This window comes from Pocillopora damicornis, chromosome 2 (genome assembly GCF_964200805.1).
Source record: "Pocillopora damicornis chromosome 2, jaPocDami1.2, whole genome shotgun sequence".
Lineage (NCBI taxonomy): Eukaryota > Metazoa > Cnidaria > Anthozoa > Scleractinia > Pocilloporidae > Pocillopora > Pocillopora damicornis.
This window is the reverse complement of record NC_142671.1, coordinates 24,691,984-24,710,584: the sequence shown is the minus strand read 5'-3', so window position 1 is coordinate 24,710,584 and position 18,601 is coordinate 24,691,984. Positions and strand designations below refer to the sequence as shown.

Below are 18,601 nucleotides of genomic sequence, written 5' to 3'. Positions count from 1 at the left end.
TATTACCAAACGAGACTTAACTCATTAAAAATTAATAAGTCGCAAGTGATCACTACTTTATTTTCTTATGCAGTTCAAAACTCATTTTCGTTTTTACGCCAGTGAGTTTTAGTGTTAGTGAAAGTATCAAACAAAGGCGCTGGTGGTAACGTCGATTAGTGGTGATAATTTTAGACTTATCCCTCCTAATTGTATGGTTGGTTAAGCATGTGTGCTCCGACTAAGCTGAATTTTCTTTTCGCAAATGATGCTCTTTTAAACTTGTACCAAACTGACGTTTAGTCTGTACGATGTACTTGTGATCACAATCATTGCAGAATGGAATAAATAGCGTCGGTTCGTTGTTCTTTCGTGACAGGATCCTTAGGTTTGGCAAAAATATGCCCTAAAGTCTGAAAAGGTTTTTGAGAAACTTTAATGTTTGCCTTATAACCTGAACGTAAGGTAAAGGACTCGGCGTTCCCTCATTTGATTGTTTGGCTCTTGACTTGTTGGCGATCGCCAAAGTCTTTTCATTCAGTTTAAATCGCTGCAAATCGAAGTCATCCTCTGCACTTGTTATCTTTCCTTTGCCACATGGATACGTTTTCCTTTTAACGATTTCGATCGATCGCATTTGGCGATTGATCGAACGATTGAAACGGCAAAAAACGACAGACATGAAACTCTCCATTCTATTTTCGCTGAAAGTGACAGGCCTGAACTTTCTGCAGCTGACTGCTACTATTATAATTACAAACTGGCTGTTACCGGAACTTGGTGACAATCAGATGTACAGTTAACTCTCTGTTAGACATATATCTATGTATTAAAACTTCCAAGTATTTGAAATATCTACATATGAAGCCATCGCAAAAAGTCCAGTTATTATACTTGACACAGTTTAAGGCACACAGAATGTTTGATAATGTTCAGAGAGCTTTTTGTCCGCTAAAACGTTAATCAGTAATAGAACCGTTCACGACATTTTTACAGTACTAGAACGCATACACGCTATATTTTGACTCGCGATAGGGAAAAAACAGATGACCTCTTCCCGTAATCGATACACCGCTATTGCTTTCAGTGCGACGTTAAAACCCCTTGCTAACACCATTGAAAATTATTGTATTCACCATGGGTGAATGGTATTTCGTGCACGCGCTGACTGGTTAATTTGGAAGTGAATAACAAGTACTATTCATCTCCGAGCAACAGATAAGACAAAATCGCACGGTAAGAGTTTGATTTCCGATATTTGTTCGTAACTGTAAATAGTGCGTAAACTGTAATAGTTACCTTTCTTAGTCTTTTGTTTGATTGTTATCTACGCGTGTGTTGAAGCTGATTAATCTTGAAAAAGGCGAAATTCCTTTCTAGCCAATCGCTGTTATTGAAATGTACCAGATAATTCAGAAAATGAATTAATCCTTTAGACAATTCATGGCGATATCGGTGCACCGGTATTGCAGAAGTCATGGGTTCAAATCCCGTACAGGCCTGAATTTTTTTTACGCCTTATTTTCACTACTACATATTATAAGCAGTGTTAATAACTGCGAGGATCCCTTATATATTCGTTTCTTCAACCGCAGTTTACATATATGAATTTCATATATTTACAGTCAAAATGGACCGTCTCACTCTTAAAAGTCTTAGCAAAGAAGTTGTACTTCATATTATTCACAAACTCAAAAGAGAAGAAATTGAAAATTTGTAAAACTAAGAATTTCAGAACCGTCGACAAGACTTTCAAGATGCGAAGTTCATCTCCTTAATGTATTGGTAATTAAAGAGGCGTTCACCCAATGTTCGATTGAATCTCTCAACTATTGCTTGTTCTCTGCGAACGTTGACATTTCCTCTTCTTATTCTAAGGCCATGCTTTTCCATCTCTTTAGTGACATCACCCATGAATTTATGTCCAGGATCAAACTGAAGAACCTTCGGTCTTTTAAGAGGGCCTCGCCTATAAATTGTCTGAAAAGCCTTTGAAACTTGAGAAGAATATTTCGAAGTCAGCGGTCCATCCGCTTTGAATCTACTGCGATATCGACAACTGTCAACGTATATTTATAGACCTTCCTTCCCCTCAGGAGTCTATCATGGGGAAGGAAAAGAAGATTAGCTTGGTGAACTGCATTCGGTGACTCAACATCACAATTCCACCCAGGAACACTACCAGAAGAAGATGAACCAAATACTAGAAGGCATAGAGGGACAAATATCTTCCATTGACGATGTGTTTATACATGGTAAAACGCAAGCTGAGCATGACAGAAGACTCAAAGATGTACTTAAGAAACTTGAGAGTGCTGGAGTAACTCTCAATGCTGAAAAATGCGCATTTTCAAGAAGAGAAGTCAAGTTTGCTGGGTATGTTCTTGACTAAGATGGAATTATGTCCGATCTGGAGAAGACAGATTCTATCGCAACATGGATCCTTCCCAAAATGTGAGTGACGTGCGCAGACTCCACGGTATGGTAGACCAACTGGGAAAATTTATTCCTCATCTGGCAGAGAAGACAAAACCAGTAAGAGATCTTCTTTGCTCGAAGAATGAATTTCCATGGGTACTCACACAGCAGAGTGCCTATGAGAAGTCGAAACAGGAACCAACTTCAACCTCAGTTGTCGCATATTACGACCCTACCAAAAAGACAATACTGTCTACCGATGCTTCATCTTACGGATTCGGCGCAGTCTTACTACAAGAAGAGAATGGAATCAAGAAACCAATAGCGTTTGCATCAAGATCCATGGCTAGTACGGAACAGCGGTACGCACAAATCGAAAAAGAGGCACTCGCTACTACCTGAGCGTTTGAAAAGTTAAACGATTACATCCTTAAAAAATAAATCCTCGTTGAAACAGACCATAAGTCATTGGTTCCACTATTTGCCTCCAAGAGTTTGGATGAACTATTCCCCAGAATACAGAGATTTAGGACGAAACTGATGAAGTATTCTTTCACCATCTGTCACATCCCAGGAAAGGGGTTAGTCGTAGCAGATACCCCGAGAGAGTTTGTGATCTTAGTGTTTGTGGTCTTAGTGTTAATCTATCACTGACATATCACATAAACGAGACGTGTAAGAAAGCAACTAACACCATCAGGTTCATAGGTCGCATTCGCAAATACATCACGAAGGAAAAATCTCAAACTGTTAGTTAATACGCTAGTAATACCACGTCTGGACTACTATAATAGTTTCCTTTATGGTCTCCCAAAACAGGACCCGGATAAACTTCAAACAATTAAAAACACTGCAGCACGTCTCATCACTGGAACTAAACGATACGAGCATATCAAACCTGCCCTTCGAGAACAACACTGGCTACCTGCTGAGTCTCGGAATATATTCAAAGTTCTGCTCATCACTTTCAAGATTATTCATGGGCTTTGTCCAGCCTACTTTTCGTCCCTCCTACAACAATACCACCCGCTACGAAGCCTATGCTCATCCTCTAAACTACTTTTCACTGTCCCTACTGTGAACTCTGTGACATACGGTGAACGTGCCTTTTCTTTCTCCACACCCATATTAAATAACAGTCTACCAGATTCTGTTAAAAATACAACATCTCTTTCATCTTTTAATCTGCCCTTAAAACATTCTTATTTCGGAAATTTTATTTTGATTTATTTGACGAGGAACTGTACCTAGCTTTCATGTCCGCTAATTTTTAATTAATTATTTCATTCAGTTATTTATTAATGTTATGAGAAACATTTTGTGGGTTTTAACTAATTTATTTTTTCTCTGTATCTGTAATTTGTAAAATATTCAGTAGAAACAACCATCAGCGTCCGCTTTAACTTAACGCCAACACTTCCACTCCTACTTTCTCTAGGAGCATGACAAAAACAATAACCATTTGGAATCAAATTGCCTATTGTAATTCGATCAATATCTCCAGGAGGCCAGATCTCAGTGATCACAAGTATATCAAAATTCCTTTCAATAATATAATCCTTCAAAATGATAGCCTTGTTGCACACAGAACGACAATTGAAGAGTCCAAAGTAATAGCTCTCAAAATTGAAATCCCTCTCGTGATGATTACACGCACTGGCATCACTCTCGACAGCTATTGGATTGGCCAAATTTACCGATCTTCTGTTGTCATTTAACTAACGACTGTTCACAAATGTTCTTCGGCGGATGATTGATGGGATATTCATAGTTCCGTTGGCTTCTTTCACCTTCAAAAGTTAAACAGCTTTTTTTCCACGATATTTCCAATTCCGAGGTCGATTCCGTACACACAAATCCAAATAGAAAGGGCACAAACGCACAAGATAGTTATGATTGTATACAAGACGATTAACAGGAGATACGGACGAAATGTTGCTATGTATTACATCAATGTGGCTCAATTTCGCTGAGCACATGGATAGACATTAAGTAAACGTTTGTTTCTTTTATTTTTGTTAACGGACATTGACATTCTATAAGGTCCTAGGACACTTTCTTGAACACTCCACATAGCATCAAAGTACTATCTTGTTTATAGAAAGGGAGATGTGTGATTGACACTTCCCAATATGGTCATGCCAAGGGTAAGGTTTTTGCTGTTAGCCTTTATGGAGGTCAAAACCTTATACTTGATTCACAAGTGGGTATTAGATTAACTGAGACTAACCCGACTTTAAGAAATTCGTGATTAGATTCACTTGGTTGGGATACTGGTGACTTCACCTGTTTTACAGTTGAAGTTGATCCTCCCCTCTTCATTGGATTTAATGGGTGAGAGTTCAGTGTATTGATCTTTGATGGTCTTCCATCTATTTGCCCGACTCCCACTGAGTTTCATCTCCAAGTTCACTGATTTATTCACTCCCAGTTTCATGTCAGCAGTTGCTTTCTTTCCCTGCTATTATATTCAGCCATACAATGGGTGTTCAGAGGAAGATTTGAGGGCATGAATCAACTTTTTCCTCATCAATCTATGAAAACCCTGAAAACTTTTTGAAATGTTTGACCTTTCTGATTGCATCTTCAACTAACACGAGGAACTCACGCTGGGCCTCATTCCTAATTCCTGATGATCCGAGGATTGATGCTCTGACATCGACACCGAGAATGCAGTAGACTAATGCTTCAGTCGACTGATTCAGTCTCGCCATCACAGCTTATATCAGACCTTCTAATTTATCTACCATAAGAAGTCAACCAGATTTCCTTTGATGGTTTTTTTACCATTAACTTGTTTTCTTCCCCTGGGTATGTGACTGAAGTTACTGATGGTCCAGCATTCGTAATGCAAGCAATAATGGATCCAAGACCATTATTATCTCTTTACGTGAGACGGAAATTAGTGCTTGGATCAATTCCAAACTCTGCACAATTCTTTTGAATGATGGTTATCATAATTGTTATTTATCTGACTAAACGTCGGATCGCTTGGGAAAGCTGATTTCTGTATTCCTCCCATCTCAAGGAGAATCCTTCTGATTTAAGGAACCTCCCGGGAGTTTTTAATACATCAGGTTATTGAGTTGCTCATTCTATAACTATGATATTTGAGGAGAGATGAACAAATTGAAATCTTTGGGGGCACGAGAAGATTCGCGCTGAAAACTACAATTTTGAGAGTCTTGCAAAAGCCCTTGAAAATATATTGGATAAAGAAGGACTAAAAGGAGTTATAAAGATTTTGAATCCTCGAAATAAAAGTCATCTCGACCTAGACCCATCTTCACCTCTCGATATCAATCATCGTTTCCAACAGGCGAGTGATTTCATCAGTGTATTGGTTTCATTCAACAACCAATTAATTTACTGTGATCTCTTGGACAAAGATGACAATCTCTTCAATGGAGAGCCCTCAATCGTTTTAGTGTTGACGCCGGAGGAAAACCTTCGGAGGCAGTAACCATGTCCAGTGCTATGAAAAAGAACAAGAGAAATTGTATCCCAGACATGAGAATTTTCGTGGCTGATGAGACTGGTGAGATCATCGATTTTTAATGGCCTCCCGATGAGGTTTTAATGTAATTAATTTTATGAAATAATATGTCAGCTGAAACTGTTCTCCCGAGTGCACTAGTCCTGGCAAGTTTTCCAGCACAGTGCTAGCAAACTTGCCAAGATGATTAAAGATGGTGAAATCTCTGTCGCTGTAAATGGAGCTAAATACAAAATTTCAAGATGATGATGAAACTTTTGTCGTTCGAGACTAAAGTGATAAAAGTTGTCGCGGTGAAATATGAATTGTTTTCAAATTTTTACTTTTCTTGAATTGCAGAAGCAAAACGAATCGGACTCAGAGGCCCCATCGAAATAGTGTTTATACCAGTATCCGCCAGAGGTTTCGCACTGTTCAGGAAATAGGACATCAGCCAGCTCAAGGAAGAGCTTGACCTTCAATACAGATAATGTATTTCTGTTATCAGATACGATGGAAACTACGATTGGTAAGATTTTCATATGATAAGAAAAGCGCAAATGTAGTCATGTGGAAAGACAAGGAGTATGAGTACATCACCAAGCGCGTGATACTAAAAAAAATACGAAGCTCACCATTCTTCGCTTACACAATGTCAGCCGAACAGAATGTTGAACAATTGTGTCCGTTGTGAGAAAAGGGCCTTAAATCGGCCTTCCTTTTTAGCTGAATTTATAGGCCATCTTCCCCTAATTTGACTATTGGTATGTGCCCGAAGTCTTCGAAGCCGGGACGGAGCAAAAGGCCGACAACTTTAATGAGTAAAAATTTTCTCGATGAGGTCGATCGAAACGCGTCCATTTTGGCCATAGAGCTACATCCTTTGGAAAGTAGTATATAGAATTCGAAATACCCGGTGTATCTGTATTACTCTTGTACCTAACATCATTTGCTGCTTCAACCAAGCAATAGTTCGTTCTCTCCCTTTGATGTCTCCTTTCTCCACCATAGTTGCCGATATGTCTTCACAGTTTTCTACGTCACAGTTATGTAACATGATCGTTTTGGCCGCGCCCTAGATGGGGACACTTTTTGACCGCCAAATCGTACTTTCAATGCGCGAAGAAATGGTCAAGGAGAACCCGCTAAATGCTAAAGTCGATTTTTCAAATTTTAAATACAGCTATTAACCAGAAAACGCAAAACATATTCGAAACTGGAATTTAGGAACTAATTCGAAACTTTAACGAGAATGGGAGTAACTGGAGGTTTCAAAGAGTTACTTCACTCGACATTCATCTTGTGGATATAATAAAAAACGAAGATGAGGAATGCTTTCGATGGTGCATTTTCAGACACCTCAATCCAGTTATGTCACACCCTGAGAGAATTTCGGACTTGAAAGATAAGGTAGATCAGTTAGATTTCAAAGGTATAGAATTTATAATGAAGTTGAGAGATGTTGATATTTTCGAAAGCAAAAGCCCATGAATCTTCGTCAATGTTCTTGGTTATGATAATGAGAAGAAGCATTGTTATCTCATCAAGGATGTGAGCAGGCTTCTTTCATCTCCAGTTTCAAAACACGAAAAACAAGTGTACTTCTGTAGGAGATGTCTGAGTTCATTTAGTACCCTTTTAGCAAGATTCAAAAACATCGAAATCTGAAAAGAACATGATCCAGTTACCATCTTTATGCCTGAAGAGGATGGAAAAGTGGAATTAACAACATCCAACTGCAAGATGCCAGTTCCATCCGTGTGCCATGTAGATTTCGAATGCTTCACAGAGAAGATTGAAACTTGTGAAAGCAACCTTTTTTTGTTTTTGTTTTTTAATTTTTAAATTTTTTTGGTTTTTGTTTTTTTACAACATGATACTTACATTAACTACATTAAGGTTCCTTTCATGGGACTCTCTACATATATTGCGTTACACTACTTACTTACAGCACCCTTCAGATACAATTAATATTTATGGTACTTACATTGTTCTACTTATACTACGTACAATGTGATAATGCACACATATTTAGAGGCACATCATTTACACACACGCAAAAAAGAGAAACTTACTCAAAAAAAATTAACAGTTGTTACGAAAGACAAAAAGGCTAAATTGTGGGTGGGATCGATAAGAGTAAAAGCTTGAAAAAAATTCCAAAAGTACAACGTTTAGCGAAATTGATTTTCAGAAAGATATAAGATATAGCCTGCGAGCAGGCTCACATTTGAAGCCCGCCCACAAACTATATAGCAATTATAGTGAATGAAGTATTTTGTCCCACTTCTGTTGAAATTTATTCTGTGAATGAGTCACGATAGATATTTGTTTTTCAATTTCTTAATTATATTTCAGCTGCTGCACATAAATTGCTCTCTGATAGATGGAGATATGTTCTTAAATTTATAGCAATAAATATAATCCCTTGCGAGGAGCAAAAAATGGCTTACTAAAATATCATCTTTCTTTCCTCTAAAACCTGAACATTCATAGATATCCAAAACGTATGAGGCTGGTATCAAATGAATTGAAACGAAAAAACGATGAACCCTTTTCTAAAAGGTTTTCGTTACCGGACATTCCCAGAAAAGATGGATTAATGTTTCCGTGTCTGTTTTGCACAAATAACAGAGAGCAAACCGAAATTCCTTTTTTAGATAGAAAGAAATTCGTTGCTATACGTCTTTGGAGAAATTTGAACTGGAAGTTCCTTATCTTAGTACTGAGCGTACAAAACCTTGGTAGTAAATAAATCGATTCCAGCTCAAATCCTCCACCACTTGAAGGTCACAGTCCCTTACCCATTTCTCCTGACTCTTTTGGGGGCTGGTAGAATTTTTTGTACTAGAATTTTATACGCTAATTTAGTCGGCTTGGTTGCTGCAATCAGTTTTTGCACCGAGAACCCCTGATCCTTTCCATCTGGCGTTTTCAATTTCAAAGACTCTATAGCTCTCCTTATGGCCGAGGTCACTCCATAAAATTCAAGGAAAGAGGCAGATAAGCAATATTTCTCTCTAAACACTCCATAAGTTATGACCTTAAAATCATCGTTAACAAGATCTTTGATATTTTGTACGAAAGCAACCTAGAAAAGAGTTTCACAAATGAATATCAGTAGCACGAGCCTTCAGAGTACCGCCTCCTCTTTGTGAGAGTTAACATACGAAAGAAGCAACATATGAAGCCAATCGTAAATCATAAAAGACGAAGGTTCAAGATCATGCAAAAGAATTCATCAACGATCTCGAGAAACCCTAAAGCAATGATGAAGATCGGAAAGTTAGGGACCATTGCCATTCCTCAGGAAAGTCTAGAGGAGCTGCTTACAACAGTTGTTATTTGAAATTCAACAAGCCGAAAAAGATTTCTGTCATCTTCCACAACCTCTCAGGTTATGATGCTCACTTGTTCATCAGGAGGTCTTCAGATGGAAATGATGAAGGTATCTTCTACATCGCTAGCACTGAAGAAACATACATATCATTCACGAAAAAAGATCATCAGTGATTCATTTATTGTCATCGCAAAAGATGTCAAAGGGTAAGAAAAAGAAAAGAAAAGAAAGTAGAAGTAAATTTTGACTTGATATTCATCAATAGCCTTACATAATAGCCTTACATGCATGCTGTTATCTCTGGCTGATTTTTCTTAAAATCTTCCAAACGACGAGGGATCATCCCAATATGACTACTTTGATTCACTTGTAAAAATGAAAGACACGAAGCTGCCGTCAAAGGAAGCATACTTTTCAAGGCTTAGTAATGAGCACATCAAATATGGAGACTGCGAACACACTCAAGAGGTTTGGAAGAAGTTTGGATGCAAAACGATGGCAGGCTATCACGATCTGTATCTCAAGGCGGATGTTCTGATACTCGCAGACGTTTTTCAGAACTTCAGAAAGGTTTGCATGAGAAACTACTGGCTTGATAGTGCATGTTATTTCACAGCACCTGGTTTGGCTTGGAACGCAGCCTTTAAGAAGAAGGGTATCACTTTCGATCTTCTAGTAGACTCAGACATGCTTTTGATTATTGAGAATTGAATCAGAGGAGGAATTTTGAATGATTTCAAAGAGACAATAAGTGTATGAGAGACTTCAACCCTGAAGGGGTGGGGGAGGAAGCACTTTCATCCCATATCTGGATACTTCGGAACTTGAGAAGTGTAGGGCTTTGCAAATCCTGATTCAGACGTTGAATGCATTCTTGAGGTCGATCTTGAATATCCAGATCATATTCACGACCTTCATAATGACTATCCACTAGCTCCTGAGAGACTGATTGTTAATAAGGTTGAAAAGCTCATCCCGAACTAGAATTATATAGAGAATTATGTGCTTCACTACAATGAATTTGAAAACGATTCAGCAAAGGATCAAGTTTTAACAGTATGCGTGGCTGAAAACGTACATCGACTTGAACACCAAACTTAGGACTACAGCCAAATCAGAATTTGAAAAATACTTCTTCAAGCTGATGAAACATTCCGTTTTAGAGAAGACCATGGAGAATACAAGAAACAGGGTAAATGATATAAGATAGGCCGGCGACAGTAAAACGGAAGTTAAGCTTTCTTCAAAAGTCAACTGCAAACACATCACAATCTCCGATGAGAATCTGATAACAGATCACATGCAGAAGAATTACCTGTATTTCGACAAGCCAGTCTACCTACATATGACTGTCCTCGACTTGAGCAAGACTTTGATGTATGATTTTCATTATAATTACACGAAGATGAAGTATGGTGAGGGAGTGAGACTATTGTTTACAGACTCTGACTCACTGATGTATGAGATCACTGACCGAAGACTTTTGTACTGATATCTCTGAAGATCTAGATTTAAAGTTTGATGCATCAAATTATCCAAAAGACTACCCAATTTATCCAGCAAAGAACAAGAAAGTCATCGGGATGATGAAAGTTGAATCTGGAGGAAAGCAAATTTCGGAGTTCGTTGGTTTGAGAGCAAAGTTGTACAGCTATAAGACTGATAAATATGAAAAGAAGAAATGCAAAGGAATCACAAAGAATGTAATCATTAAGAATATCGGTTTTGAAGACTACAAGAGAACTATTTTAACAAGAGAAATTCCACACAGGAGGATGAACTGTGTAAGCTCGCCAAATGATGAACTTTTCATTTAAATTGTGGACGAGATAGCCCTCTCAGCAAACGATGACAAGAGGCACAGATCAAAAGACAAAATAACTACTCGTACTAATGGGTATAAACTATTACGAAAGAAGTGAAACTCAAGAGAATATGAAATTTCTACAGAAAAAATATAGATGTTTTCTAAAATGAAAGTCGCCGATAGAATTAAGGTGAAATGAAGTTGACTCTCCCACCAAGTTGATTTGTCCCAGAACTGGCATATCTCTACTACTGTATTTAAGGGGGTAAGTTTCTAAAGAAACGTCGGTGGGAGAGTATAACAGGGTAATTTAGTATTATCAACTGAGTTGATAACGTGAATTTGCTACGGTAAAGAGTTTCAAAGCTGACGTTTCGAGCGTTAGCCCTTCGTCAGAGCGAATGGAGGAATCGTGGAACACACAATTGTGTGCTGCACAACTTTTCCATTCGCTCAAATACTAAAATACTAAATTACCTTGTTATCCCCACTACTACACTCTTACTTTTCCTTGTTTTTCGATTTCTATGTTTTTTCTTTTGCTCTTTTAGTTTTCTCTAATGTCTGATTTGAATTTTAGTATCTTGCAGTCTATTAGTTTTCCTTGATGTTGATTGTTATCTTAGCATTTAGGGCACTTTTTTTCCGTTTTATTCGATTGTTATGTTAGTATCTGAGGCACTTTTAGTGTTCCTCGTTGTCCGATTATTACGTTTGCATCTCCATACATTTAATTATCCCCGTTGTGCGATTTTTACGTCAGTATCTCGCACACTTATTTTTTCTTGTTGTTTGATTGTTACGTTGGCATCTTGTGCACTTTAAGCTTTCCTTCTGATGCAATTGCTAGGTTAGTTACTCGCCACTTTTAGCTTTCCTTGTCCTGTTGTAACGTTAGTATCTTGTGCGCTTTTGGTTTTCCTTGGTGTCTGATTGTTACGTTAGTAACTCTCTCTCATTTAGTTTTCCTTATCACTATACGTTACTTTCGTAATTTGTGCACTCTTAGCTCTCATTGGTGTGCGTTTGTTTCGTTCTTAGTTTGTGCACTTTTCGTTTTCCTTGTTGTGCGGTTGTGTCATTAGTATCCTGCACAATTTTAGTATTTATTGCTGTGCGATCATTACATTAGTATAGTTTTTCTTGTTTTCTTTTCTTTTAGGTACGTTAGTATCTCGTGAATTTTTGTTCGTATCTTGTACTCTTAGTTTTTCTGTGTCGCCGTATGTCTCGTTCTTAATTCGTACACCTTCAGTTTTCCTTGCTAACCGATTGATACTTAAGTAATTCTCACTACTTTATTTTCTTTGTTGCCAGATTGTTACGTTCGTAATTTGTGCATATTAAGTTTTCCCTGGAGTTCGATTGTTACGTTGGTATCTTGCGCACTTTGAATTTCCCATATTTTCTGATTGTTACGTTGATATCTCATACACTTTTATTTTTTTACACTACTTTTGTTAGTATTTTGTGCACTTTTAACCTCCCTTTTTTCCGATTGTTGTGTTAATGTCTCACCAACTTTTGGTTTGTTCTTGTTGTCCGATCATTACGTTAGTATCTCCACACATTTAGCTTTGCATTCCCTGTTGTGCGATTGTTACATTAGTATCTCGAACACTTTAAGTTTTCCTCGTTGTCTGATTGTTATGTCAGCATTTTGTGCACTTTTAGTTTTCCTTGATGTCTGATTGTTACGTCAGTAACTGCCACTCTTTTACAGTAAATGATTTCAACCCGGGGGTAACATGTAAAAGTGTTGTTTGATCGAGCGGGTGACTAAAGTCGTGGGAAGGACTGTTATGGGAAGTAGTGCATGACGTTTCGATAACCTGAGCAAAGTCCTCACCAGGGTCAAGTGAGTAGTTTTTGTCACTCGAATGTTCCAAGTCCGGTTCGTATAAACTGATTGGTCAGTTTTGCCGTTCTGACCAATCAGTTTGGTTGATGTCCCATCATTAGGTTACTGATTTGTGTACTTTTACTATTTCTTTGTTATTCGATTGTAGTTTGTACACTTTTATTGATCTTTTTTTCTTATTATTGCGTTCATATCTCGTGAGTTTTTCGCTTTCCTTTGTGTTGGATTGTTACGTAAGTATGTCCTGCACTTCTAGTTTTCCTTGTTTTCTGCATGTTAATTTACTGTTTCGTACGCTTTTTGTTTTTCTGGTTGCCGAATTCTTACCTCTATATATCGCACACTTTCATTTTTGCTGTGTCGGATTGTTATTTTGGTTATCACTTGCACTTTAAGTTTTCCCGTTACTTTGGTCTCTCGCGCTGTTTTAGTTTTCCTTGATCTCTTGTTTGTTTCGTTAGTATGTGTCAGACTTTCAGTTTCCTTGTTTTCCTATCTTCACCTTAGTACTTCTCGTTTTTTAAAGTTTCGTTGGTTTCCCAATTGTTACGCTAGTGTTTCATACACTTTTAGCTTTCCTTGTTTCTTGATTGTTACGTTAGTATCTCTACTCTTGTATACTTTTACTTTTCATTTTTGTCGCCGAATGTTACGTCAGTTTTTTTGCACTTTCTTAAATTTCGTTATTGCCCGATTGTTATGTTATCTTGCACGCTTACAGTTTTCCTTGTACCCTGTTTGTTACGTTGAGCTCTCCTGCAATTTTAGTTTAATTTCCCTACCACTAAGGAAACTTACCGTAGAAGGGTATTGCTGAGGCACAGGAGAAACTTTTCGGGCCGTTTTTCGTATTGTCTTTCGTATGCCGTGAAGAACCATTAAAACAATTTCTAAAGTGAAATAGGAAATTTTATTGTCCTAGCCCTAAGAAATATACTTCAGATTCTTGTGATAATTTTCAAAAAATCAATGAAAATCTGACCGTGTGAACATCGGTTCTAACAACCAAACTGTTCAATGAAACAGCTTCGTATTTGGCTTTAAGACATGTACTTGCAGCAGCTATGTTGCCGCAAATGTTTTCGAATAGTACCGGTATGCCATGGGTGCGCTAATCCTTACGGGAAAAAACATGAAGGACAACTGGTTCGGAGCGTGAGCTCAATAACATCTTTCTTCACTTACATCAACTTGATTATAATTTTCAATCGTCATTTGCATCATCGTTGCACATAAACATAACATATCGACATTCCACTTCCTAGCAATATGCAGGAAGTTTGTCTCCATGGACCTTATAAAACGGCATAGCTTGCCACAAGTCTTCTATAGTTCAGTGGCAGAGCGCGCCAATGGGAAATGGGAAAGGAAATGGGAATGGGAAATGGGAAAGTCAAAGTTTAAGGACGAATCACAAGCTTGACTTGCTGGAAAGGTCAGGCAAACCCCAACATCTCAGACGACTGATACCTCCGTCTGGATAAATAGTTAGCCGTACATGTGAAACGACACCACATTCCTCAAGCTTGGAGAAGAAGTGACCCTTGTGTGGAGACAACTGAAAAATAGGAAATGTATTTATCAATATATAATAAAAGTAAGTTCACTACAACATCTTAAAAGGTCAATCCCTTTAAAAATAATAAAGTAATGCACCACCCGAAGGCTTTAAGGGTACTCCAAAGAATTCCACGAACTGGGGTGGACTCCACGATAAGGAAAACTACCAAAGACACAAAAAATCTCTGAACACGCGCGTGTCAAGCAAGAAATACCGCGCGAGCAAACTTCATCATGATAAGAGTAAATTAACAGGTTTGCAAAGTGAAGGAGCCAATTCCGAGCGCTGTAGCGGTGCTTTGTTGTAATTCAACGTGCTTGAGGTAAGGTAAAAATAAATCAAACATGTCCAGGGAGAGATCCTCAAAATGAAAGATATTGCCTCAGCATCTTTAAAAAACCTTCCGCCCCATTCTCATTGGAAGAAAAGCAAGTAGGAATAGGCAACACTCATCGTTTTAGCTTAAGATAAAAGATCGCGAATTTTTAGGGTTTAGCCCTTGTAAGATTTCTCTTACAAAACAGCAAACTGTTTCCTTTTTTCTTCTTAAAAAAGGACTTTTCCACCGTAAAAATATAGAAGTCTACCGATTTATTTGTTTTGATCTTGAGGTATATTCCTCTTTTTCCTATGGCCTCCACAATCAGATTAGGTGGGTGGTTCAGGGAACCATCCTGTTTGTGACATAACCTCAATCAAGCTTATTACTGAAAAAATTCTGAAAGCCTTTTGTGCAGCTGTTTTGCTTCAAAACATGTTTAGAAATTAAATTAGAAAAACAAGAAGGATGTGGTATGGCATAACTTAAAAAAAGAATAGAGCACCTTGGAAGTGGGTAAAATTGTTTTCCATTTTAGTGATGACCAGTCATCAGTGGAAGCATCTAATCTTTTAAGGTATGGCACAAAGACCCCTACCAAGAATAATAACAATAATAATAACAACAACAGCAACAATAGTAATAATGACAATAATCATTATAAACAATACCAAACTTATCAAAGAAACTACCGGCTGCAAAAAATTAGGGAAACTAATCAGAAATTTAAGGAAGACTTCATAAAATGAAAACTCGTGAACAACCTCCAATAGCTGTTATAAGGTGTTCAGTATGATTTTGTTCAGGGTCTATGATTTTCTAACCTGCAACATTCTCTTTTATCCTGTTGTTGTACATTGCTTTTTTATCATCTTGGGTATGATGATTCCCTTATAAATTGTTTATGGAATACTCACTGTCACTGACAACATTAATGATACCAGTATAATTTACAGTGTACAGTAGTGTTTGTAAACTCATCAATATGCACCCCCCCACCCTCAGAGTTCCCCACCAGGAGCCAATCCCCAGACTTTCAGACTTTGGGCTGATCTTGCACTGAGTTACTGAGAATTATTTGGTGAGCTACATGTAGTAGGTCATCACTACAAGGTAGGTTCAGATATTACATGCATCCTGCATATTTATTACCATCAGCAATGCTGCAATTGTGAATGAATAGTCAGAGTAAGAATTATGGCAAAGTCACTTAGTGCAGTCCCCAAACAAAGATATTGTTTGTCTTGTGACAGGTTTGGGTGAAAGAAATCTGAGTTCCCCCTTTAGAATCAAACCCCACATCCTCCAGTGTCACCCTTCACCAAGCATCCTAGTCTTAAATGACTTTAAATATATGAAAATCATGTAAGTGAACTTTAGGTTAAGAAATGAATATGAAAGAGATATTTGCAGTGATGAAAGCTACTTAAGCAGTAGCTAAAATAAGGCATGAAAAATTTAGGCCTCTATGAGATGATACGCCCTCATTTTCACTACTGCTTAAGTTTTGTTCATTATTGTGAAGATCACTCGTATTCACATCCTAGATTTGTTATCACGATTACCACTGTTATTATTGTGACTCTTATTTTTTATGGTATATCCAATTTGGTCTGTAATCATTCTAGTGATGAACAAAATCAAAAGACATGCTGAGAGTCCAATTTGTTTATTACAAGTACCATTACAGACAGAACTGGACAACACAAAATCCTACCACCAATCCATATCCAATAGTGTACACATACAGCATGTGTATACTGTCCTATAACACTGACCAATTACAAGCATGATGCAAACACTGTCTAAATGGTGCTCAAATTGGGCTGGTGAGAAACAATCACCTTCCAGTATTTTGTTATAGTTTTGATCTTATCAGGATCAATAATATTATCAATATTGAAATAATTAATATCCTTGTCATGGATCATCATCACCATTTAGTTAATTTTACCTTCCACTACACAGGAATGGGGAAAATTGCCTTTAAAGTGATTGGTGTCAATTTCAATCTACAAAAACAAACAAACAAACAACAAACAAAAGAAATAAGAAAGGACAAAAATTTAATTTTCTGCAACTTCACTTTCCTCTAGCTAGAAGACAGTAACTGAATTCTTTATTGTATTTTATATGTATAATTAAAAAAATCCCACCTTTTTCAAAATTCCTTGATGTCCTAATTGAATAACTGCCCATTCACAACCTGTCATTGAATGATATAAATGTGTTTATGGTATTGATGATTAATCAGCAATACATTTTTAGTAGGCCTGATTAATGCAAGTGTTTATGTTTGCATAAGGCAACTTACAAACAAGTGTCATTCATTTTTTATACTTTTGGGAAAAAACAATACTAATGTAAACTTAATTTTGAATTTAAAGGAGAGGAGGCACAGTCAAAATAAAAAACATAAACTGAAAGAGGAGGGCACCTGCCAATTCCAGGCTACATTAGCTATAGGTGGATCCTCACTCTAACAGATTCCCATTCTGCAAAATTCACATATTTTGTGAGTAATTGTTTACATTGATGTTCTCTTTCGTGGAATGGATTTCAGTATTTGTAAAAACACTACAATCCAAAGCTTGAATTTTAATGCCCCCTTTGATGTGGTTGACCCACTCCTTGTGACTGAATACCTTAGAAAATGACTTTGGTATAACAGATACTGCTCTTAAATGGTTGCAGTCTTACTAATCATTTTCGAAAACATGCCCTCTATCAAATGAGTCAACTTATCCTGTAGAGTGCCTCAAAGAACCTGTCTGGGTTCCGTTCTTTTTTTTCTCCTCTGCTTGTAAGAAAACATTATTTCCACCTGTGCATGCCTTTGTAGACAACACTCAGATCTACTCCTTATTTTCATTTATCTCATAATAAATGACTCTATAGAGCTGAATTCTTGATTTTTGGTACCTGTGGTCAGCTGTCCACAATAAATATCGACCAACTCTAACATGGTTGGAGACTCTACTGTTGAGCCAGTAAAAAGTGCCAGAAATTCAGGTTCTTGGTTTGACTAAAGCATGACCAAGGATTGTCATAAAGGGAACAATTGCCGCAAAGCTTTTAAGGGTCTCTACAAAACCAAACAACTAAGAAATCACATCCTAACACATCTCACCCTCATATCTCATATTATTTCTACCTCAAAGACCTTCATTGACTACCTGTACAGTTTCGAGTCAAGTTCAAAGTATTATTATCTGTTTTAAAAACTTTTGTTGGTATGGCACCATGTTGCATCTGTCATCACATCAGAGAAAAGGGATTTTTCAGAACTTCTCTGCAGTCCAATGAACCTGCTGTGTTAGAGGTGTCTTATGTGAGTTGCAAGAGTTTAGGTGATCAAGCCTTAATGCCTCACTGGTCCATCTAAGTGGAATAGTAGCTTGCAAAGTTGATTACAACGCCTCATAACTATGTTACTTCTAAGAAACAGTTGAAGACATGCCCATCAAAAAAGCATGATATTTAATGGTATTTTAGATTTTAAATTTAAATATTTTAATTTTCTTCAAATTGTAAAGCCCTTTTGAAAATTTCAGATAAAAAGTGCTTTTGAATATTTTATATAAAAAGCACTATATACAAATTAATCATTCATCGTATTATGAAAAACCTGAAAAGCCAAAGAGGAAATTAGGTAGCACTATGTAAGACTTCCTTCTAGAGTTTTATGATCTTTTTCTCCCTTCTATCCCTTTTTTTCTTGTTTTTAAATCTGAGATAATTCATGAATTTTTAAGCTGATCCTATTAAAGAACTGCTCCATTTTTGTAATAGGATAACATCAAGGACAACTTTTCATATTCTAACCTTGAGCTCAGAACAA

General features: G+C 37.2%; 1 protein-coding gene and 1 pseudogene across 3 annotated transcripts in view; one reads left to right on the top strand and one right to left on the bottom strand.

The window, feature by feature from the left end:
* The first annotated feature begins 10,395 nt into the window (after positions 1-10,395).
* On the top strand, positions 10,396-11,275 carry LOC149050467 (uncharacterized; annotated as a pseudogene).
* Positions 11,276-13,767: 2,492 nt separating this feature from the next.
* Positions 13,768-18,601, bottom strand: part of LOC113669673 (allantoicase) — a 24,110-nt gene continuing 19,276 nt past the window's right edge. For all 3 annotated transcript variants that reach the window (XM_089195235.1, XM_027185745.2, XM_089195236.1), the window contains 4 exons: positions 16,917-16,966; positions 16,715-16,772; positions 15,266-15,354; positions 13,768-14,438 (listed from right to left, as the gene is read on the bottom strand). In XM_089195235.1, the coding sequence (XP_089051361.1) occupies positions 14,292-14,438; positions 15,266-15,354; positions 16,715-16,772; positions 16,917-16,966 (344 nt within the window). In that variant the 3' untranslated portion in view covers positions 13,768-14,291. The remainder of the gene's footprint in view (positions 14,439-15,265; positions 15,355-16,714; positions 16,773-16,916; positions 16,967-18,601) is intronic.